Below are 24890 nucleotides of genomic sequence, written 5' to 3'. Positions count from 1 at the left end.
AGGATCCGGTGTTCAACCGCCATGCCGTCAAACGCAGCCGCGGTAAGTCTTGGAACAGACAGGGCCCCTGCTGCAGCAGGTCTTGTCTGAGCGGTAGAGGCCATGGGTCCTCTGACATAATTTCTTGAAGTTCCGGGTACCAAGCTCTTCTTGGCCAATCCGGAACAATGAGTATAGTTCTTACTCCTCTTCTCCTTATTATCCTCAGTACCTTTGGTATGAGAGGAAGAGGAGGGAACACATAAACCGACCGGTACACCCACGGTGTCACTAGAGCGTCCACAGCTATCGCCTGCGGGTCTCTCGACCTGGCGCAATACTTTTCTAGCTTTTTGTTTAGGCGGGACGCCATCATGTCCACCTGTGGCCTTTCCCAACGGTTTACAATCATTACAATCAATCAATCAATTACAATCAATTCTGGATGAAGTCCCCACTCTCCCGGGTGGAGGTCGTGCCTGCTGAGGAAGTCTGCTTCCCAGTTGTCCACTCCCGGACTGAACACTGCTGACAGTGCTAACACGTGATTTTCCGCCCATCGGAGAATCCTTGTGGCTTCTGCCATTGCCGTCCTGCTTCTCGTGCCGCCCTGTCGATTTACATGGGCGACCGCCGTGATTTTGTCTGACTGGATTAGTACCGGCTGGTTTTGAAGCAGGGGTTTTGCCTGACTTAGGGCATTGTAAATGGCCCTCAGTTCCAGAATATTTATGTGCAGGGAAGTCTCCTGACTTGACCATAGTCCTTGGAAGTTTCTTCCCTGTGTGACTGCCCCCCAGCCTCGAAGGCTGGCATCCGTGGTCACCAGGACCCAGTCCTGTATGCCGAATCTGCGGCCCTCTTGAAGATGAGCACTCTGCAGCCACCACAGCAGAGACACCCTTGTCCTTGGAGACAGGGTTATCAGCCGATGCATCTGAAGATGCGATCCGGACCACTTGTCCAACAGGTCCCACTGAAAGGTTCTTGCATGAAACCTGCCGAATGGAAACGCTTCGTAGGAAGCTACCATCTTTCCCAGGATCCGCGTGCAGTGATGCACCGACACCTGTTTTGGTTTTAGGAGGCCTCTGACTAGAGATGACAGCTCCTTGGCCTTCTCCTCCGGGAGAAACACTTTTTTCTGTTCTGTGTCCAGAACCATCCCCAGGAACAGTAGACGTGTCGTAGGGACCAGCTGTGACTTTGGAATGTTTAGAATCCAGCCGTGCTGTTGTAGCACCTCCCGAGATAGTGCTACCCCGACCAACAACTGCTCTCTGGACCTCGCCTTTATCAGGAGATCGTCCAAGTACGGGATAATTAAAACTCCCTTCTTTCGAAGGAGTATCATCATTTCGGCCATTACCTTGGTAAAGACCCTCCGAGCCGTGGATAGACCGAACGGCAACGTCTGGAATTGGTAATGACAATCCTGTACCACAAATCTGAGGTACTCCTGGTGAGGATGGTTAATGGGGACATGCAGGTAAGCATCCTTGATGTCCAGTGATACCATGTAATCCCCCTCTTCCAGGCTTGCAATAACCGCCCTGAGCGATTCCATCTTGAACTTTAATTTTTTTATATATGTGTTCAAGGATTTCAAATTTAAAATGGGTCTCACCGAACCGTCCGGTTTCGGTACCACAAATTTTGTGGAATAGTAACCCCGTCCTTGTTGAAGTAGGGGTACCTTTACTATCACCTGTTGTGAATACAGCTTGTGAATTGCCTGTAACACTGCCTCCCTGCCTGAGGGAGTGGTTGGCAAGGCAGATTTGAGGAAACGGCGGGGGGGAGACGTCTCAAATTCCAGCTTGTACCCCTGAGATACTATCTGAAAAATCCAGGGATCCACCCGTGAGCGAGCCCACTGATTGCTGAAATATTTGAGACGGGCCCCCACCGTACCTGGCTCCGCCTGTGGAGCCCCAGCGTCATGCTGTGGACTTAGAGGAAGCGGGGGAGGACTTTTGCTCCTGGGAACTGGCTGTATGCTGCAGCTTTTTTCCCCTACCTCTGCCTCTGGGCAGAAAGGACGCGCCTTTAACCCGCTTGCCCCTATTGGGCCGAAAGGACTGTACCTGATAATACGGTGCTTTCTTTGGCTGTGAGGGAACATGGGGTAAAAATGTAGACTTCCCAGCTGTTGCTGTGGAAACGAGGTCCGAGAGACCATCCCCGAACAACTCCTCACCCTTATAAGGCAGAACTTCCATGTGCCTTTTGGAATCTGCATCTCCTGTCGACTGCCGAGTCCATAACCCTCTCCTGGCAGAAATGGACATTGCACTAATTTTGGATGCCAGCCGGCAAATATCCCTCTGTGCATCCCTCATGTATAAAAGTGCGTCTTTTATATGCTCTACGGTTAGCAATATAGTGTCCCTGTCTAGGGTATCAATATTTTCTGACAGGGAATCTGACCATGCAGCTGCAGCACTGCACATCCATGCTGAAGCAATAGCTGGTCTCAGTATAACACCTGTGTGTGTATATATAGATTTCAGGATAGCCTCCTGCTTTCTATCAGCAGATTCCTTCAGGGCGGCCGTATCCGGAGACGGTAGTGCCACCTTCTTTGACAAGCGTGTGAGCGCTTTATCCACTCTAGGGGATGTTTCCCAACGTGACCTATCCTCTGGCGGGAAAGGGTACGCCATTAGTAACCTCTTAGAAATTACCAGCTTCTTATCAGGGGAAGCCCACGCTTCTTCACACACTTCATTTAACTCCTCAGATGGAGGAAAAGCTACTGGTAGTTTTTTCTCTCCAAACATAATACCCTTTTTTGTGGCACCGGGGGTAACATCAGAAATGTGCAACACATTTTTCATTGCCTCAATCATGTAACGTGTGGCCCTACTGGAAGTTACATTAGTCTCATCGTCGTCGACACTGGAGTCAGTATCCGTGTCGACATCTGTGTCTGCCATCTGAGGTAGCAGGCGTTTTAGAGCCCCTGATGGCTTTTGAGACGCCTGGGCAGGCACAGGCTGAGAAGCCGGCTGTCCCACATTTGGTATGTCGTCAAACCTTTTATGCAAGGAGTCGACACTGTCGCGTAATTCCTTCCACAGCACCATCCACTCCCCGTAGGGGGTGACATCACATTTACAGGCATCTGCTCCGCCTCCACATAAGCCTCCTCATCAAACATGTCAACACAGCCGTACCGACACATCGCAAACACACAGGGGATGCTCTGACAGAGGACAGGACCCCACAAAGCCCTTTGGGGAGACAGAGAGAGAGTATGCCAGCACACACCAGAGCGCTATATAACACAGGAATCCCACTATACATGAGTGTTTTCCCTTATAGCTGCTTTTTATATATATATATATATATATATATATATCCTGCGCCTAAATTTAGTGCCCCCCCTCTCTTTTTTACCCTTCTGTAGCTTGCAGACTGCAGGGGAGAGCCAGGGAGCTTCCTTCCAGCGGAGCTGTGAGGGAAAAATGGCGCCAGTGTGCTGAAGGAGATGGCCCCGCCCCTTTTCCGGCAGACTTCTCCCGCTTTTTTTGGAATACTGGCAGGGGTATTTTTACATCTATATAGCCTCTAGGACTATATATGATGTAGATTTGCCAGCCAAGGTGTCTTATATTGCCCTCAGGGCGCCCCCCCCCCAGTGCCCTGCACCCATCAGTGACCGGAGTGTGAGGTGTACATGAGGAGCAATGGCGCACAGCTGCAGTGCTGTGCGCTACCTTGGTGAAGACCGAAGTCTTCTGCCGCCGATTTTCCGGACCTCTTCACGCTTCTGGCTCTGTAAGGGGGACGGCGGCGCGGCTCCGGGAACGAACACCAAGGTCGGGTCCTGCGGTCGATCCCTCTGGAGCTAATGGTGTCCAGTAGCCTAAGAAGCCCAAACTACCACCTGTTAGGTAGGTTCGCTTCTTCTCCCCTTAGTCCCTCGCTGCAGTGAGTCTGTTGCCAGCAGATCTCACTGTAAAATAAAAAACCTAAAATATACTTTCTTTCTAGGAGCTCAGGAGAGCCCCTAGTGTGCATCCAGCTCAGCCGGGCACAAGAATCTAACTGAAGTCTGGAGGAGGGTCTTAGTGGGAGGAGCCAGTGCACACCAGTAGTCTAAAGCTTTCTTTATAGTTGTGCCCAGTCTCCTGCGGAGCCGCTATTCCCCATGGTCCTTACGAAGTCCCCAGCATCCACTTAGGACGTTAGAGAAACACTAATACACAAACCACTGCATAAACCTGGCGGTAAAACACTAACAAACACTGACGCAAACATACATCCAACTGTGCAAAGCTAACCCCCATTGATCAATGCATATACCAGTTTTTACAACATTAACACACATAAATCCATCTGTACAACACTAATAGAAGCAGATACACACACACCCGGCTATACAACACTCGAAGATACATAAACGTGGCTGTAGAACACTAACAAACAGAAACAGACACCCAGCTGTACAACACTAACACACACCAACACATACATACATCCAGCTGTAAACCTAACACGCAGAAACACATACACCCATTGGTTCTCTAAAACACACACACTAACAGATATATACACCCTGCTGTACAACGCTAACACACACACGAAGCAACACATACATACACCATGCTATACAACACTGATACACACACTGACAGATACTGACACAAGGTAGTACAATACTAACACACACGCAGTGATACATACACACACTCATCTGTACAACATTAACACACACTCAAAAAAACATATACCTGACTATAAACACTAGCACAGACATATATCCAGCTGTACAACACTGTAAAACACAGACAGATACACCCAGCTGTAATTAAACAAACATACAAAAGATACATAAACCAGGTTGTATAACACGGACACACACAGACAGATGCATAAACCAGGCTGTACAACACTGACACACACCGACAGATGCATAAACCAGGCTGTATAACATTGACACACACCGACAGATGCATAAACCAGGCTGTCCAACACTGACACACAACTACAGATGCATAAACCAGGCAGTACAACACTAACACACACCGACAGATGCATAAACCATGCTATAAAACACTGACACACAACTACAGATGCAAAAACCAGGCTGTACAACACAGACACATACTGACAGATGCATAAAACAGGCTAACACTGACACACACCGACAGATGCATAACCCAGGCTGTCCAACACTGAAACACACCTACAGATGCATAAACCAGGCTGTCCAACACTGACACACACCTACAGATGAATAAACCCGGCTGTACAACACTAACACACACCAACAGATGCATAAACTAGGTCATACAACACTGACACACCCCGACAGATGCGTAAACCAGGCTTTCCAACACTGACACACAACTACAGATGCATAAACCAGGCTGTACAACACCGACACACACCGACAGATGCATAAACCAGGCTGTCCAACACCGACACACACTCACAGATGCATAAATCAGGCTGTACAACACTGACACACACCGACAGATGCATAAACCAGGCTGTCCAACACCGACACACACTTACAGATGCATAAACCAGGCTGTCCAACACCGAGACACACCGACAGATGCATAAACGAGGCTGTCCAACACTGACACACACCTACAGATGCATAAACCAGGCTGTACAACACTGAAAAACATCGACAGATGTATAAACCAGGCTATCCAACACTGACACACACAGACAGATGCATAAACCAGGCTGTAAAACAGCAACATATGCATAAACCAGACTGTACAACACTGACACACAACAACAGATGCATAAACCAGGTTATCCAACACTGATACACACCTACAGATGCATAAACCAGGCTGTACAACACTAACACACACCGACAGATGCATAAACAAGGCTGTACAACACTGACACACACCGACAGATGTATAAACCAGGCTGTACAACACCGACACACACCGACAGATGCATAAACAAGGCTGTACAACACCGACGCACACCAACAGATGCATAAACCAGGTTGTACAACACCTACACACACCAACAGATGCATAAACCAGGCTGTACAACACTGACACACAACGACAGATGCATAAACCAGGCTGTACATTACTAACAAGAAACCGACAGATGCATAAACCAGGCTGTACAACACTGACACACACTGACAGATGCATAAACCAGGCTGCACAACACCCACGCACACCAACAGATGCATAAACCAGGCTATCCAACACTGACACACACCAACAGATGTATAAACCAGGCTGTACAACCCTGGCAAACACCGACAGATGTATAAACCAGGCTGTACAACACTGACACACACCAACAGATGCATAAACCAGGTTGTACATTACCTACACACACCAACAGATGCATAAACCAGGCTGTACAACACTGACACACACTGACAGATGCATACACCAGGCTGTCCAACACTGACACACACCTACAGATGCATAAACCAGGCTGTCCAACACCGACACACACCTACAGATGCATAAACCAGGCTGTACAACACTGACACACACCAACAGATGCATAAACCATGCTGTACAACACTGACACACACTGACAGATGCATAAACCAGACTGCACAACACTGACACACACCTACAGATGCATAAACCAGGCTCTACAACACAGACACACACTGACAGATGCAGAAACCAGGCTATCCAACACTGACACACACCGACAGATGCAGAAACCAGGCTGTCCAACACTGACACACACAGACAGATGCATAAACCAGGCTGTACAACACTGACACACACCTACAGATGCATAAACCAGGCTGTACAACACTGACACACACCTACAGATGTATACACCAGGTTGTACAACACTGACACACACCGACAGATGCAGAAACCAGGCTGTACAACACTGACACACACTGACAGATGCATACACCAGGCTGTCCAACACTGACACACACCGACAGATGCAGAAACCAGGCTATCCAACACAGACACACACTGAAGGATACAGAAACCAGGCTGTACAACACTGACAGATACATTACCCAGGCTGTCCATCAATGACGCACACCAACCAGACACATACGGGAATACAAAGAGCTAATGGGCTCATAATTTAAAAAATATACAGGAGGTCATGCCCATAAACTTGTCACACCTTAAATAATACCAGGATGTCCCCCATTATAAGTACACCTAATGCATATCCTGTAGGCTCCTGAGCTCAGGCACTGCTGGCCACCAGGTCACCTGTAAACTTTAAGGATATTAGAAGTCACCATAGAAACATCTTTTCTACAGGTCACCCAAATCCAGAGTGACTTCTAATAGCAGTTGTTAGCACCACTTGTGTAGTGTATTGTATTATCATAAGCTAGCCCACATTCTAAGTACCGAATTGTATCTGTACCTAATAAAGTGCTCCATACATTCTGGAACCACGAAACAACCACCAAACACAGCGTGCAAGATCTCCAAATCATTGCTATGTTTTCTGTTACCTTATGGGTGAAATACAGCACTTCATGCAGCAGCATTTTGTGGCAGCTGTGACTCCCTCTAATCTGAGCAACGTCAAAATGCAAGAATGAAAGAGAACCCCATTAACAATATTCATTGTTGTTCTTATGCTTTAAATAAATAAATATTCCCTACCTCTCCCCCTCAGACTCTCCACCTCTCTACAACTTCAAACGGGCTCTCAAGACCCACTTCTTCACCAAACTCAGCCAAATCTCATCCTAACCCTCTGTTCCACGCTCTCTATGTACCCCGTCTGTGTCACCCCTGTCTGTCTACCCCTCACCTTTAGAATGTAAGCTCTCACGAGCAGGGCCCTCTTCCCTCATGTGCTTATCCTTTCTCTTACTTTAATAATCTTCAATTGCACCAAATCCATCAGTCTTCTGCCACCTGATACTTATTCCAGTGTCATCTGCTGATGTAACTATGTTTATTTACCCTGTACTTGTCCTATATTGTCGTCAACTGTAAGTTGCTGTTTTCCTGTTTGATTATTTGTTTATGTACTCTGTAATTGGGCGCTGCGGAACCCTTGTGGCGCCATATAGAAGAAGAAGAAGAAGAAGAAGAAGAAGAAGAAGAAGAAGAAGAAGAAGAAGAAGAAGAAGAAGAAGAAGAAGAAGAAGAAGAAGAAGAAGAAGAAGAAGAAGAAGAAGAAGAAGAAGAAGAAGAAGAAGAAGAAGAAGAAGAAGAAGAAGAAGAAGAAGAAGAAGAAGAAGAAGAAGAAGAAGAAGAAGAAGAAGAAGAAGAAGAAGAAGAAGAAGAAGAAGAAGAAGAAGAAGAAGAAGAAGAAGAAGAAGAAGAAGAAGAAGAAGAAGAAGAAGAAGAAGAAGAAGAAGAAGGAGAATGACTGTTGCTAATAATGCTGTGTGGAGCATCCACTAGATAGAAAAGAGATACAGGCCCTTTGCACTATCCACTTGTGTGCTTTTATATGCATTATGCGATGGGAATATTCCCCAGGAAACGGAGGACATGAAATTTCACTCAGCTTATGACAGGTGAGTGCTGCCGTCTCCAGGGCCAGGAATTCAATTCTCTGCATGACAAGTTCCGCTCCCTCACAAGACTCACAGAGTGGATTAAAAGGGTTAGACGCCTTTACAAATGAATGCACCTCTCACTACCCCGGCTCATCGTGTCTATCAGATGGTTGTTATTCTCTAAATTCTTTTCTAGCCGAAAGTCCCCTATGCACAAATTGTTTGCAGGGCCGTGAAAAAAAAAAAAAAGACCTCAGCAGTTACAAAACTACAGTCTCCATGATTCTTAGCACTATATTAATGGTTGCGTTTAATTAAGATAGTTCGGTGTAATCAGACTCTTGTCCGTGGACCTTTCTGTTATTCCGATAGTAACAAGTTCCCGTAATGCCTTAGCTCTGCTGGAACGTCACACTAGGGGGCACGTAACAAGAGGAGCAGGATGATGAAATTGTTGCGATTTCGGAGAGTTAGCAGTCAAATATTATGTAGCAATGTTTAGTAAGGCAAGACTAGGTTGGTTTGGTCCTGTGTCTGGAAATGACCGTCAAGTCGTATTCACAAAATATATTTTTTTGTGACAAATTCTGATGGAAATAAAAAATATATTTCTTACGCTCAATTAACATAAGAAAAACAGAACTTTCTTGAATATAGTGGCGAACTTTCGCTAATCCAGACTGGAAAGATTTTTCTGCCTGTCTTTATCCATCATATAGTTAGGCGCAGAACGTTTGAAACAAAGAAAAAAAGAAGGAAAAAAGAAAACTTTAGCCATATTTACAAAAACAATGGCCCTCATTCCGAGTTGTTCGCTCGCAAGCTGCTTTTAGCAGCTTTGCACACGCTAAGCCGCCGCCTACTGGGAGTGAATCTTAGCATAGTAGATTTGCGAACGAAAGATTAGCAGATTTGCGAATAGACAGTTCTTAGCAGTTTCTGAGTAGCTCGAGACTTACTCTGCCACTGCGATCAGTTCAGTCAGTTTCGTTCCTGGTTTGACGTCAAAAACACACCCAGCATTCACCCAGACACTCTCCCGTTTCTTCAGCCACTCCCCCGTTTCTTCAGACACTCCCGCGTTTTTCCCAGAAACGGCAGCGTTTTTTCGCACACACCCATAAAACGGTCAGTTTCCGCCCAGAAACACCCACTTCCTGTCAATCACACTACGATCACCAGAACGAAGAAAAAACCTCGTAATGCCGTGAGTAAAATACCTAACTTAATAGCAAATTTACTTGGCGCAGTCGCACTGCGGACATTGCGCATGCGTATTAGCGACTAATCGCTCCATTGCGAAAAAAAAAAATAACGAGCGATCAACTCGGAATGACCACCCATGACTGTAAATTGGCCAGAGAAGCAGTTTGGGGAAAGAGTGCATTACCACAATGGTAGCATTAATGCGGACGGTAAGTATCTCTAAATAAGATCAAGAACAAAGTTTCCGCCACAGGTCTGCCTCTACTGAAACCTCCTTCCGTGATCACGGCAAGATGCATTGGGAGGGAAAACACTTCCAGAGATATTACCTAGCAATAGGGCGCAGCCGCATAAATGCAATTATAGATACTGAGCTATAATCAGGTCACAAGATTTTACTCCCACTTACCATCATTTCAAATAGACCAGCAATATAGTGGGCACAATTAGACACAGCTATCATGCAACAGTGGGGTGCACCAGCCGGCCATAGGAGCTAAACCAGCATGCAGCCTATCAGTTCACTAGAAACTTGGGGAAACCATGTGCACTGCAGGTGGGGCAGATGTAACATGTGCAGAGAGAGTTAGATTTGGGTGGGGTATGTTCAAACTGAAATCTAAATTGCAGTGTAAAAATAAAGCAGCCAGTATTTACCCTGCACAGAAACAATATAACCCACCCAAATCTAACTCTTTCTGCAAATGTTATATCTACCCCCCTCTCCCCCTTGCAGTGCACGTGGGTTTCACCATTGGCTAACAAATTTGCTGCGGTGATCAGGTCTGGATTAGGCTTAATGGTAGATGCAAGTGGCCTAAGGGACCTATGACATCAGGGGGAGGAGCCACGTCACCAGGGGGAGGAGGGAGGAGCTAGGCCAGCGGCATAGTTCTTCTACTATCCACGCCACCAACTACTACCTTTCGCGAGCCCGCGAGGGTACTTTTCAGGTACCCTGTTTGCCCGTGGCTCCTCTCCCTGGTGACGTCAAAGGTCCCTTACCCCACTCGGATTTAGAACCAACCTTAGGCCCTTGGTACCTCATGCCTCAGTGATGCCAGTAGCAGCTAGTAAACAGATGTGCTCAGACCACATATTAGCTGCCAAATCAATGACCTTTTCGTGCCAGCAGTGGGTACATTTTCCAAGGCAGACTAATCATAGGTGGTGCGATTACTGAAGAAATATATCAGACACAAAAACAGAGGGGCAAAGAGGAAGAAAAGACGTTTTGCTGATGGCATTTAATTAGCGCGGTATTCTTGTCTGGTGACCCCAGACTGGTAGATCAGGTCATTTTGCTAGTTGCCCACATTCTGCCACACACACACAGTACAGAACACGTGTGGAACCTGGAGCTACTCTGGACCAACCTACCAAAGTTCCAGCATGCCATTATAGCAAAACTGTGGCAGAGCAGCCGAAGGGCCACCAGCTGAGTATCTCTGCTTTACATGTTAAAGCAGAGGCAACTCCATGTGCAATTCCATATCCTCTGCTCAGGCTATGACTGAGGCAATCATACAGAAAAAGACCAGATCTGCATGTGTGTGGCGGCTCTTCCCCCCCAGAAACAATCTGCTCTGCCGGGCAATCTCAGGCACAGAGCTGTGTGGCAGCGGAGACACAGCCGCAGGTGCTGAGTGACGGATAAGCTGGATGACAGCGAGAGATGAGAACTGAGGGATGGGGGCAGAGTTCACTACAAGATGCGAGACAGACAGAAGAATAAGAGAGATATTGGGGGCAGGTTCAGTGCTACTATCACATCCAGAGGGAAATCCAGGGGAGAGGCGACAGGAGAGGGCTGTGGAACAGAAAGGCTGTGATAAATAGGGGAGTTAATGGAGCAGGGAGACAGAGTGAGACATTAAATGGCACATTAATAAGATGGAAAGAGCCAGTGACAGAAGTGTGAAGGGAGCTAGAGACTGAGCAGATGCAGAGGTGAAGAGGAGCTAATTATACAGAGGCTGAGAGATGAAAGAAGCTGAGACACAGAGGCAGCCGGATCACAGGAGCAGCCAGGGAGTAATGACGGGGAACCACAGGCGCAGCAGGAGAGAGATCACACATAGGGACTGACACTGGGGGAGGGGATCGTTATAGATAGGGACTGACACTGGGGGAGGGGATCGTTACAGATAGGGACTGACACGGGGGGGAGGGGATCGTTACAGATAGGAACTGACACTGGGGGAGGGGATCATTACAGATAGGGACTGACACTGGAGGAGGGGATCGTTACAGATAGGGACCGACAGTGGGGGAGGGGATCGTTGCAGATAGGGACTGACACTGGGGGAGGGGATAGTTGCAGATAGGGACTGACAGTGGGGGAGGGGATCGTTACAGATAGGGACCGTCAGTGGGGGAGGGGATCGTTACAGATAGGGACTGACACTGGGGGAGGGGATCCTTACAGATAGGGACTGACTCTGGAAGAGGGAATCACCGCTGGGGACTGACACCATGGGAGGGGATCAGCGATAGGGACAGACACTGGAGGAGGGGATCACTACAGATAGAGACTGAGAGGGACTGACACTGGAGGAGGGAATCACCGCTGGGGACTGACACCATGGGAGGGGATCAGCGATAGGAACCGATACTGGGGGAGGGGATCTTTACTGATAGGGACTGACACTGGAGGAGGGAATCACCGCTGGGGACTGACACCGTCGGAGGGGATCAGCAATAGGGACTGAAACCGTGTGAGGGGTACAGGGAAAAGGACTGACACCGGGAGAGGTGATCATTAATAGAGACTGACAGCGGGGGAGGGATCATCGCTAGGGACGTCATCAGGAGAGGGCATCATCAATAAGGGCTTAGACCTAGGGGGAGGGGATTGCAGTTAGGGACTGATGCCGGGATAGAGATTAACACCAGGGGGTAAATTTACTAAAGTGTGAGTTTTTTAGAACTGGTGATGTTGCTCATAGCAACCAATCAGATTCTACTTAACATTTATCTAGCTGCATCTACAGGATAATAGAAAGAATCTGATTGGTTGCTATGGGCAACATCGCCAGTTCTAAAAAAAACTCCCACCTTAGTAAATTTACCCCCCGGAGAGGGGATTGCCAATAGGGACTAACACTGGGACTGAGAGACTGACACCAGGGGAGAAACTGTCAATGAGTACGAACACCGGGGGGGAGAGGATCACAGATCAGGACTGACACTGGTTGGAGGGAACACAGACAGGGCCTGACACTAAGTGGAGATCATCGTGACACTGTGCAAGGGATTCACAGATATTTATTAACATTTACTTATATAGCACCAGCATATTGTTGCTTTCTTACAATTGGGAATAAAACAGAAATAAAACAAGACTGTGTAATTATAGGGTATGGGATAACAGATAGGGACTGACACTGCAGGATGGGATCACATATAGGGACTGACACTGCTGGTTAGGATCACATATAGGGACTGACACTGCAGGATGGGATCACATATAGGGACTGACACTGCTGGTTAGGATCACATATAGGGACTGACACTGCAGGATGGGATCACATATAGGGACTGACACTGCAGGATGGGATCACATATAGGGACTGACACTGCTGGTTAGGATCACATATAGGGACTGACACTGCAGGATGGGATCACATATAGGGACTGACACTGCTGGTTAGGGTCACATATAGGGACTGACACTGCAGGATGGGATCACATATAGGGACTGACACTGCAGGATGGGATCACATATAGGGACTGACACTGCTGGTTAGGATCACATATAGGGACTGACACTGCAGGATGGGATTACAGATTGGGACGGACACTGCTGGTTAGGATCACATATAGGGACTGACACTGCAGGATGGGATCACAGATTGGGACGGACACTGCTGGTTAGGATCACATATAGGGACTGACACTGCAGGATGGGATCACATATAGGGACTGACACTGCTGGTTAGGATCACATATAGGGACTGACCCTGCAGGATGGGATTACAGATTGGGACGGACACTAGAGAAAGAATACCCCAGGGAGTGGATCACAGATAGAGACACCTGTGAGAATATCCAAGACGAGGGGCAGGATTAGCGACAGGGACTGACACAACGGAAAGCAGGACAAAATTATAGAGAGGGGCTGTAGGTTGGAGAGGGTCATGGTCTGGTGGTTGCACCAGGGGCTGGGAGAAGACGAGACCTAGGGACAGACATTGGGAGCAGGGATCGGGCGGTATGCACCAGCACCTGGGAAAAGATCAGAGACAGGGTCTGACACTCTGCTATAGTGACAGAGGTTACCACTGGGTGGAGGCACCAGGGGTCTGAGTTGGGCACTGACGTAATGCAGAGAATATACAGAGGAGGAGGAGCTGCAGACTGATATTGGGAGTGCTTGGGAGGATGACTGATCGGAGAACACAGGAAGAATGGGAAAGGGTTGGAGACAGGGATGGACACCATTGGGAGGCAGGAAAGGGTTAAAACCAGGCTCTTTCCCCATAACCAGCAATATCTATATGCAGCAAATCTCCATGCAGCATGTATTTATCTCAGTGTCACTACACAAATTGGGGGGGGGGGGGGGGGGGGGGCGCTGTTGTTATTTGGATACTACATTCAAATTCTTTTCCCCTAATACAAGTCAATCACACAACCCCCAGTCCATTCCCACCTCCTGTGTCACAAACTCACCTAGGTGGTTGTGTCTCCATGCCCTGCTGTATCCCTCCATGAGGATGCGGATGTATATTTAGGGTGCAGGAAAAGGCTAGACTAAGTTCTACTACCACACATGCCTTGCTCCTGCTGCGCCCACACAGACACATACAGCTGGTAGGCTCCTCTCTCTCTCTCTCTCTCTCTTTCCCAGGTCTCCCACTTCTTCCAAGAGCAGATTCTGACTCTGCGCCACTTCCTGACCGCCTGTCTGCCTGGCGCTGCTCCTGACTCACAGCAACCACTAATTTATTGACTGCAAATTAGGACCGTTTTCCCTCTCTCAGCCAAGAGAGGAGGGGAGGGAATGGAAGCCGGCAGGCAGCCGGGCTCAGCTCCCCACGCAGGTTACACCGGCAGCACTTTGCCAGCTGGAGCATCAGCCTCACTTAACCTCTCCGTCAATTTCAACCTCTGATATTACAAAGATGATCTAAACCAGACGCCTCTATCAGCATTACACGGCCAAACTCTGCAAACTAAATGATCTGCTAGCAACATGATGCTTTTAGCGATGCTATGTGCACCCTACTGTAGCACTGGACAACATCCTAAGTCCAGAACAGGATGTAAGCAAGGGGCTAGAAACCACCAACATGGCAGCTGTTGCCCAACTGCATGTCAGGTGATCCTTAAGCGGCCACACTCAGACTTATCAAGGAAGTCTTGGGCATCAGGCCCACTATGTGTCAATATCTCAGACGGCATTGGCAGGCTAGACAATCATTAGTTGCCCATTAGAGGGCTGTAGGAAGCCAGTGATAATGTAATAGAGTATATTGATAAATGGTGTTCTTTTACTAAACGTGTATTTCCTTATTTTTTAAATAATGACTTGTAAACATTGTTACTCCTAATTCTAATATCTTATGGCTGAAACATATTTAGGGCCGGATTCAATTAGATGCGGCAATTTACTGTTCCGTGGAAAAGGGTCGTAGCCTTGGGCTTTAACACCAAGAGATATTCAATTACAGGCCCTTTTCCTCAAGCGGTAAAATTACCCACTAAGGCAGTGGTTTCCAAACTTTTTTGAATCACGACGCCCTAAAATATCAGAATTTTTTTTCACGGCACCCCTAGGCCAAAAATTTCTTATTAAGAAATTTAGAAAGAAATATTACATTAAGTAGATCGCGTTTATATGTCATCCTTAGGGTCAGTTGTGTGGTGAGGGACAAGATTTGCTTCTGTTTGGCCACATACTTTATGACTGGCAGCCACCAGCACTGGTTTTGCCTATTATATTGACCATGAATAATTTGAATTGGTCCTGGATCACCAACCCAGGGCACCCCTGCAAGTGTCCCGAGGCACCCCAGGGAGCCACGGCACACAGTTTGGGAACCTCTGCACTAACGCAAATAAGTTCCAGTGCTATGGGTGAACACGTTTGCGGCACCCACAATCAGGACATTTAATGTAGATTTCTGTTCAAGCCTCCCTCAGGCTCATACAAAAATCTGCGTTAAGTGCAGCCTGCAGGCTGCTGCGGGGTCTATAGGAATAGCACCGACAGATCAATTAGCCCGTAATAATTAACCGAGGCTAATCGACTCCAGCCCTTGATCTAATACCAGATTGTCTGTAGCTCTTGTGGCTAGTACATTACAATCAAACATTCAAAGCGCGGTTAGCGCACATCGACAAAGTCTTGGGTGCCCTCCAAGGGCCTTTGAAGACAGTTCCTAACATAGTGGCAGCCCACGGAAATTATCATTTCACGTCTGTAGAAGCGCTAGGATACATAATGTTACACTGTATAATCACACACCAGCTACAAGACTTGAACACAATTTACGTGGCATAAGAGCCACAGGCTGCAGTTGCTGACCAGACCGATTTCAGTTTTGCCCAATCAGAAATCCAATCATTTTGATTGGACGGTGTCTATATCATGACGCAAACGTATGGCTTTACAGATCCCAGGAACCACACAAATTTGTGTGTGTGCATATGTGGGTAGCTTAACAGTGAAAGGTTTCACAGGACGACAAAGCGACTAAGAAGACACTTTAATATGTAAATGGTAAGAGGCCAGCAATATTACATAACATGAAACATACATGAGTCTAGAGAGGACGCTAGGAGCACCATTCCAGGAGTGCTAAAATCTGCCTGCACCATCAGGGGTACACTTCTTCTGCTCATCAGACTTAACTCCCTCATTACATGTTACGCATCTAAGTTCCCCAACTCGTGTGAAATCCCAGCTGTGACCGCCGTCTCACTTCATCGGGATACTACTTTTGCAGATCAATGAACTATAAAAAGAGGATGCTGGGAATGACGGTGCTTGAGAGACGTATGGGTGTGTGAGGAAGTATCTTTTCCTCTGCAGATCAAACTTCCTGTCTATAAGCCTGAAGACGCACAGAGTATAATATGGCTTAAAACAGAGGACGATGATTACTGTTAAATAACAAGGACAACTACAATGTCAATACACCTAAATGGATGTAACTACTGAAACAGTATAGGGCCCAATCCCCCTTGTCTCTATAGTAGTACTTGGGGGGGGAAGGGGAGAGCTTCATTCATTGGGCGCTGATGTTCATGCACAGCCAGGAGCTCTGCCAATCACCTTTGGCGCTGCCCTCTCTGGAGGGAATGAGAGCCAACACAGCAGCTGTGCATAATATCCGGGTACTGCCGATAGAAGCATCAGGGGGTTGAACCCCCACCAGAGCGTTAGTGCAGTGAAGTGTGGGTCTGGTTATAAAACTGACACCCCATTTACCCCTCTCATTGTAAGGAAAATTTTACATATATATTTGTGAGTAATGCACAATGGGCCTGATTCATACCTGATCGCTGCTGTGCGTTTACTAACTACGCATGCACCGCAACGCGCATCGGAACAACAACAAAGGGCATCTCCGGTCAGCGATGGGATGGTGCGAAAAATTATCCGATCGCAAGGTGATTGACAGGAGGAGACCATTTGTGGGTGGTAACTGAGCATTTATTGGGAGTGTCAGGAGAAACGCAGGCGTTCCCAAGCGTTTTCATGGAGGGTGTCTGACGTCAGCTCCGGCCCCGGTCAGCCTGTTCTCATCGCACTGTAGGAGTAAGTCCTGGGCTGCGCACACACTGCACACAGTGGATTTTTGCAGCTCTGCTATACATGGGATCGCACACAAGCACGGGGAATATACACTCCCCCTGGGGGCGGCGACTATCTGATTGCAGGACAGCAAAGTTAGCAGCCCAGCGATCAGGCCTGATTCACCCCAAATGCTTTAATCATGATGCGTCCATTTGGCTCGGTGACCCCTTAAAAATAAATATCACTGTGTTATAGTTAATCAAAGTACAAACCAGTAATGTCACCCGCTTCTTACGGCCCTGGTAAGTGTGGCTTACGATGGTGCTTTAAACAATAATCTAGAAAAATGCAAAGACTTCAGTAAGCATAGTGATTATCAGAATCGCTGCAAAGTTCTGTATGTTCACTTCTCCATCTGCGTCCTGCAGAATGGAAGAGATGTCAGTGGAGCAGCTGCTGCACAGGTAAGGGCTGACCTCACTATCACACAGGTGACACACCTCATTATCTCCCAGATTCACACTGAGCAACCACCGAGAATAGAAACAGCAGCTGGCCGGCGGCCAGAGGCGGGATCTTCCCAATAACAGAAAAACAAGCTCACCTGCCTGGGATGAGGAGGGGGAACCGTGCAGCACCTGTCCTGCCCTTCAGGCTAAGTAGTAGCAAGTGAAGTCGCCCCTGTATCTACCTAGAGCGGTGTAAGATTTCTTTCCTCTATGCTTCATATGTGGATCCCAAATTCCTGGCCTCATTCCTATATAAGGTTTAAGGACTGGATATTTTTCCCCTGCAATTTAATACTTTGAGCGTTTCAGAACCAGAATTAGAATCAGCTTTATTGGCCAGGTATACTTGCGTATACTAGGAATTTGTCTTCGGTTTGTTATACAACAGCCAAGTAGGTAACTGATAAGAAGGGGGGGGGGGTAAAGTCACACAGATCCAGGGTGAGTACTACATAACATGCATGAAATCGCCATGCAAATAACCCAGAGGCATTGTGCCTATGCAGCTTTACAGATTTACGTGCCCCTGCCACTTACGCATCTGGGACGGAAGATGAGGGAGGGAAAGGGGTTTTTTAAGATGGCCGAATGCAGCGAAGGCATTTTCGAGTGATTGCGAGACCATGACATAGAAGACAATGGGCAGATGTATTAACCTGGAGAAGGCATAAGGAAGTGATAAACCAGTGATATGTGCAAGGTGATAAAGACACCAGCCAATCAGCTCCAATATGTAAATTAACAGTTAGGATCTGATTGGCTGGTTCATTTATCACCTTACATATATCTCTGGTTTATCACTTCCTTATGCCTTCTCCAGGTTACTACATCTGCCCCAATGACGGTTGCCAGCACTTCGTACCATTGCCAACTGGAGGATTGCATATGCACCCCTTAGGGGATGCGGAATCCCGACCGCCACAATCCCGACATATTCTCCCTCCGTGGGTGACCACGACACCCATAGAGGGAGAATATAATAGTGTGCCGAGCGTAGCGAGGCACCGTGCCCGCAGCGTGGCGTGCGAAGCGAGCCCGCAAGGGGCTGCGTTCCGCTCGCCACCCTTGTCGGGATTGTGTGGTCGGGATTCCGGCGTCGGTATTTCGACCGCCGGGATCCCGTCCAGCGGGATTACGTACTGATGCCACCGATAGGTGCTGTCTTTATTAGTCAGATACATTAGACTTCTTTATTTTGTGCCATTAGCCATTTTTTCCCCACAGAAAACACAAGGAGCTGTTTCTGCTATAGTACGCAGGGGGCTCTTAAGCGTTATTGAAGCCCAATCCAGAATTCATATTTCATAAGCAAAACAAAGGGTTAAAACTGTGTGTGTGCGTGAATATGAAATGTGTCTAAACCGTGTGGATATGCAGCTCATGCGGAGCCGTACACACTCAGCATAGGGGCGAAAATAAGGATGGCACTGCTCCATACAAACGAATGTAGCATAACTGGAGATATGGGAAGCGTATCGCCTGCCTTCTCTTGCCATTGTTACATACATTTAAAGGGGCAGATGTATTAAGCCTGGAGACGGCATAGGGGAGTGATAAGCTAGTGATAAGTGCAAGGTGATAAATGCACCAGCCAATCAGATCCTGTTAATTTACATATTGGAGCTGATTGGCTGGTGTGTTTATCACCTTGCACATATCACTGGATTATCACTTCCTTATGCCGTCTCAAGGTTAATACATCTGCCCCAAAAACTTGAAGTTTGTGTGATCTTGAGTTTCTTGCTGTGGAGACAACTCTGTGTATCCCAAGCAGGGCATCAAAGGCTTATGGGTACATTTCTGGACCTCAGGTTCCACTTTCTTGCTAAGCTTTCTACTCTGATAAACTCACAATCGTCTATAGGCGACACATACTTGCTGCATTCATGCAACACTGCACTTCCTACCAATGGGGGCGTTGCCAAACCTCCATGGCAGCGTCTAGTTTACCTTCGTGGAGAGGACCTTTCCCATAACCCCCTGGGTCCATGTCACAATCTATTTGGAATGTTCTGCTGAGTATTAGGGGAGCTGTCCAGGGTACTCACCAATCACAGCAGCAACCTGTGGACCAGAGATGCAATGTCTGCAGCAGAGAGGTCCCTTGTCCTGGGCTGTCTGTATCGAGTGTGCCTCATGCCTCAGTAATGCGCATGATGTTTAGTGACTTTATGCAATCTCATTGGTTCACTGCTTAGTGGAGTCAGACTCCGCATCCTCTACCAAAACTACATCATACTGAGTGGTGGATACATCTCCTATATGTATTACTCTAGTGCTAGCTGGAGACTAAGGGGGACATTTACTAAGCAGTGATAAAAGTGGAGAAGTGAGCCAGCGGAGAAGTTGCCCATGGCCACCAATCAGCAGCTCTGTATACTTTTATAGTATGCAAATTATAAATGTTACATCAATGCTGATTGGTTGCCATGGGCAACTTCTCCACTGGCTCACTTCTCCACTTTTATCACTGCTTAATAAATGTCCCCCTAAGGGCCCTGTCCGGTGTGAGGGAGGATCATGGATCATGACCAGCCCTGTTACCCTCACAGTGAGAACTGCAGGCTGTCTGTCAGTGAGCACAGCAAAGGGTAACCTGTTGCCAGTGTATCCGATGGGAGAAAGTAACTTATACGTCCATATGGTCTACTGAAAGCAGAATAGATACTCTGTGCAGCGCAGCATGCTATCATCTTATTGTGGCATGTCAAGGAATCCCCCACAGGCTAGTGTCTTACAAGATCTCTCGCATTACCGGATTACAACTGTACATACATCTGTATACAAATGATCATGCACACGGTGCCACCTACTTGCAGTGCCTTGTTCTGCACGTGTCACATCGGAGCAGCTTTCCCAGCAAGGAAGTGGCGGGTCTTTGCCTGCTTTGAAGTTCTGTTCAAGTTCGCTCAGCTGCGGTGTGCTGCGACCGGGTCCAGAAATGCGGGAGGTAGTGCTGGACTGTAGGAAACAAAATAGCGAATCGTCAGTGTGTACTGGCATTAACTGTACACTACGCAGCTAGGTGAAATAAACGCACAGCGGGTGGTGTGCCCCTGATCACACTTACATACATTGACAATAAACCATGCCAAACCAAACTGTTATCAGCTCAGACTCTAGAACCTATGCAGTGGGCACTGTGGAACACCAAACTGCAATCACTGCCAAGCCATACAGCCAACAATCATCTGAAATCTAGAACAATAGAAAATATACAGAGCAGAGGGAATACGAGCCCACAAACACACAATGGCCCTCATTCCGAGTTGTTCGCTGGCCAGCTGCTTTTAGCAGCATTGCAAACGCTAGGCCGCCGCCCTCTGGGAGTGTATCTTAGCTTAGCAGAATAGCGAACGAAAGATTAGCAGAATTGCTACTAAATAATTCTTAGCAGTTTCTGAGTAGCTCCGGACCTACTCCTAGATTGCGATCAGCTCAGTCCGTTTAGTTCCTGGTTTGACGTCACAAACACGCCCTGTGTTCGGCCAGCCACTCCCCCGTTTCTCCAGACACTCCCGCGTTTTTCCCTGACACGCCTGCGTTTTTTAGCACACTCCCGGAAAACGATCAGTTACCTCCCAGAAACGCCCCTTTCCTGTCAATCACTCACCGATCAGCAGTGCGACTGAAAAGCGTCGTACGAACACCAGCAAAACTGCCAAGTGTTTAGTTAAATAACTTAGCGCATGCGCGCTGCGTACCATGCGCATTTACCAGCAAATCGCAGCATAGCGAAAATCGGCAACGAGCGAACAACTCGGAATGAGGGCTAATGTTCTGCAAATCCCTATAACCTAACAATAACCATCCTCTGTAATCAGTGGCTTGGCCAAGGTGTAGGACGACTACAACTTTAGAAAGGATAATGAAAGGAGTTCTAGGTTCAGTGTAATGTTGAAATGAAAAAAAAAAATCTGATATTACCATGGATTTCAAGACGCAGAATTGAATGTATGCCCATTTGCAAAGCTGATTGACAGTATATTCGCCCGGCGCAGAGTTGGTGCACGCAAGCATGCCAACGCAGCCATACACATTTTGATTGCATTCATATTTACGACTGGAGAGGCGGAACGGGGGAAGGGATGGGTAGTCTCACGTGGGTAAAGATTAGGAAGGATGCATATTATTCAGACCTGGAACGTTAGAGAACATGCATATATGTACAGTATATAGGGGCAGGTGCTAGTATACACTAATGACACAGAGGTGGCCACATCTGGAGATGCGTACAGCTCTGCGCGCACACAAATATAAACTTTTATTCTGCGAACATTACTTTTGATTTATTTCCAACCCTGCGCCCATCCCTTAGTTTACAAGTTGGCAAACATTCACCAGTCTTACAAATGATCATCTAGAACCTACACAAACTCAAAATACCCAAAACATTTTAAAAGGTGCTGAACCCTTCCCTACATCTATCTACTCCGTTATCTGAGCCAGCATCGATTTCCCACAAGCCAAGCGGCACATGTACGTAAGGGGAAGGACAATGCTCCCTACGTGACACCCTGATGTATCCAAGCATCGCCCAGTATCCTGGCTGCATCCACCTTACTAAACGCAGAGCGCGGCTCGCCCCAGGAGCGCAGCGAAGAGGTGCGGCGAGGCTGCGCTCCGCAACTTATCTGTACAGCGCAAGCAGCTGGCTGGTGTGTGGCAAAGTGTTTGTTAATGTCCCTGTGAAATCTGACCCAAATTGCACATTACAGCAAAGCTGCTGGCGGATAACCACGTTAACTCCTGAGAGACGGGCTTCAGCGCAGCCAGATGACGGGAAATGTAATGTCGTCCTCCGACCGTGCGAGAGTTAATAGAGAGAGAGAGAGGGAGAGGAAACTGAGCAGCTGGTAACCTTTGTTCTTTAGAGATTTACTCACTGTGTGCAAGAGCTGAGCTATGTATAATATAACGCATTATCCTGCACAGACAAATGCACTTTACACATCTCGGTCAGCGGCAACAGGGCTTGTCGCTTCTCCCTTCCAGTGCTAAGTACCATAAACACTCACATTGCTGGCTCTGTAGTAACAAGCATAAACACATTCATTCTCTATGACAACATTTAGAACCCATAGTCGCCTGTATGGAATCACAACCACACCCACATTTCCCAATGCCCCCGCCACTCCAGTTTAAACTGATAACCTAAGATGAAGTCACGGTCAGGATATCCATCCACTAGCCATCATACTCCTAACGTGAACTCTCTGCTCTTTATTCAGCATCGGAACAACCTGTGCTGTTTGTTTCACCTATGGGACCTCATAACCTGACCGACCGAAGCACTGAATCATTATCCCAAGTCCTCTGCAGAATACGCAAAACTTATGATATTGGGGGTCATTCCGAGTTGATCGCTAGCTGCCGTTGTTCGCAGCGCAGCGATCAGGCTAAAAATCGGCATTTCTGCGCATGCGTATGCACCGCAATGCGCAGGCGCGTCGTACGGGTACAATGAGCATCGTGGGTTTGCACAGAGTCTAACGAACATTCCTGTCGCACGGCCGAACGCAGGAAGATTGACATGAAGTGGGCGTTTCTGGGTGTCAACTGACCGTTTTCAGGGAGTGCTTCGAAAAACGCAGGCGTGGAAGAAAAACCGCAGGTGTGGCTGGGCGTTCACTGGGCGGGTGTGTGACGTCAAAGAGTAACTACAGGGCTGGTCTTGTTTGGCACAAAAAGATTTTGCAGGCGCTCTGCTGCACAAGCGTTCGTAAAAGCGAAAATACACTCCCAGTGGGCGGCGACAATGCGTTTGCACGGCTGCTAAAAACTGCTGGCGAGCGATCAACTCGGAATGACCGCCATAATTACCATATACTGCTTGCAAAAATAATGTACTTGGAATGTTTATTTTTTGTAACTTGTTTTTTTTATTATTATTATTATTATTATTATTATTATTTGTTATTCATTTGCAAGTGTTAGAATAAATATTACATTGCGTCAATGACCAGAACAGTCCCTTTATTATGACCATTATTATGTAGGAGACACTGCGCTTCCGCAAATAATTTCCGGAATTCCTGCAACCCAGATATGCCCAGGTGATTGTTGTTATTCCGGCAGATGAGTGCAAATCCAACCCCCCTCCAGGCCCCCCCCCCTGCCCCGCGCATACGTCTCCTGTGGTACTGTATCTGTCAGGAAATCATTCCCAGTTACACAAATGAGGAATAATTGATTTAAAGAAGCCATCTGTTTATATACAGAGAGCATCAGCTCAATTAAGGAGGATCTGTCCCTCTCGATAAGAGCTCGTCTCTCTGCCCCTCTGTAAGGGACGTTTCTTGCCCAGAACACGTCCTCAAAGAATCACAACAAATTAGAGGCTGTAAGAATGATCGTGGCGTTAACTTGTTAACCGACGCCAATGGGCTCTTCAAATTAAGACTAAGATGCAGCTTCCAGCCACCTCCAGGGAGCTGTCAAGGTCAGAGGGTCAGGATAAGTAGGTCTATGCTTAAAAGCTGCAGCAAATTGCACCAAATTGTCATCCGCCTGGCATATTGGGCCATTTACAGGGAAGGCTGTCGCTAGGAAACCGAAAGGAAATCTATAGTTCTACTGAGTGGGCCATGGGACAAGCAATCTGCACAATAAATAACTGGGATATTGGATACTTACAATCGGGAAGCTATTGCATTTCATCACGCAGTGACCTTATATTACATACAGGACTCCTCGATAATGGCCCCAAAACTAACCCATAAAGCCAAAGGCTTATTTATCGTATTAAAGAATCTGCCTTTCTAGAAGGCCTAATGCAGACCTGATCACAGCAGCACAATTTTTCTCTCAGGCTGGGGTCACACATAGCGGCCCAGCGGGCCCCGTTCAGCGGGACCCGCTTGGCCGCAAGGAGACTGCACATGGGCGCCCACACTTGTGCGGCAGTCCCGCCGCCGCCGGATCCAACTGCGACGGAAGGACGACGGGATTTTCAGTGTGAACACATTCATTTCAATATATGTGTTCACACAGT

At 47.5% G+C, this 24890-nt stretch overlaps 1 protein-coding gene across 1 annotated transcript in view; it reads right to left on the bottom strand.

Moving 5' to 3' along the window:
* GSE1 (Gse1 coiled-coil protein) overlaps positions 1–24890 on the bottom strand; it is a 636988-nt gene that overhangs the window by 345167 nt on the left and 266931 nt on the right. The window contains 1 exon segment of the mRNA XM_063945682.1: positions 20710–20857. Within this exon segment, the coding sequence (XP_063801752.1) occupies positions 20710–20857 (148 nt within the window).

This window comes from Pseudophryne corroboree, chromosome 11 (assembly GCF_028390025.1).
Source record: "Pseudophryne corroboree isolate aPseCor3 chromosome 11, aPseCor3.hap2, whole genome shotgun sequence".
NCBI classification, from domain to species: domain Eukaryota; kingdom Metazoa; phylum Chordata; class Amphibia; order Anura; family Myobatrachidae; genus Pseudophryne; species Pseudophryne corroboree.
The sequence above is the reverse complement of the archived record's forward strand: the minus strand, read 5'-3'. Positions and strand labels throughout refer to the sequence as shown.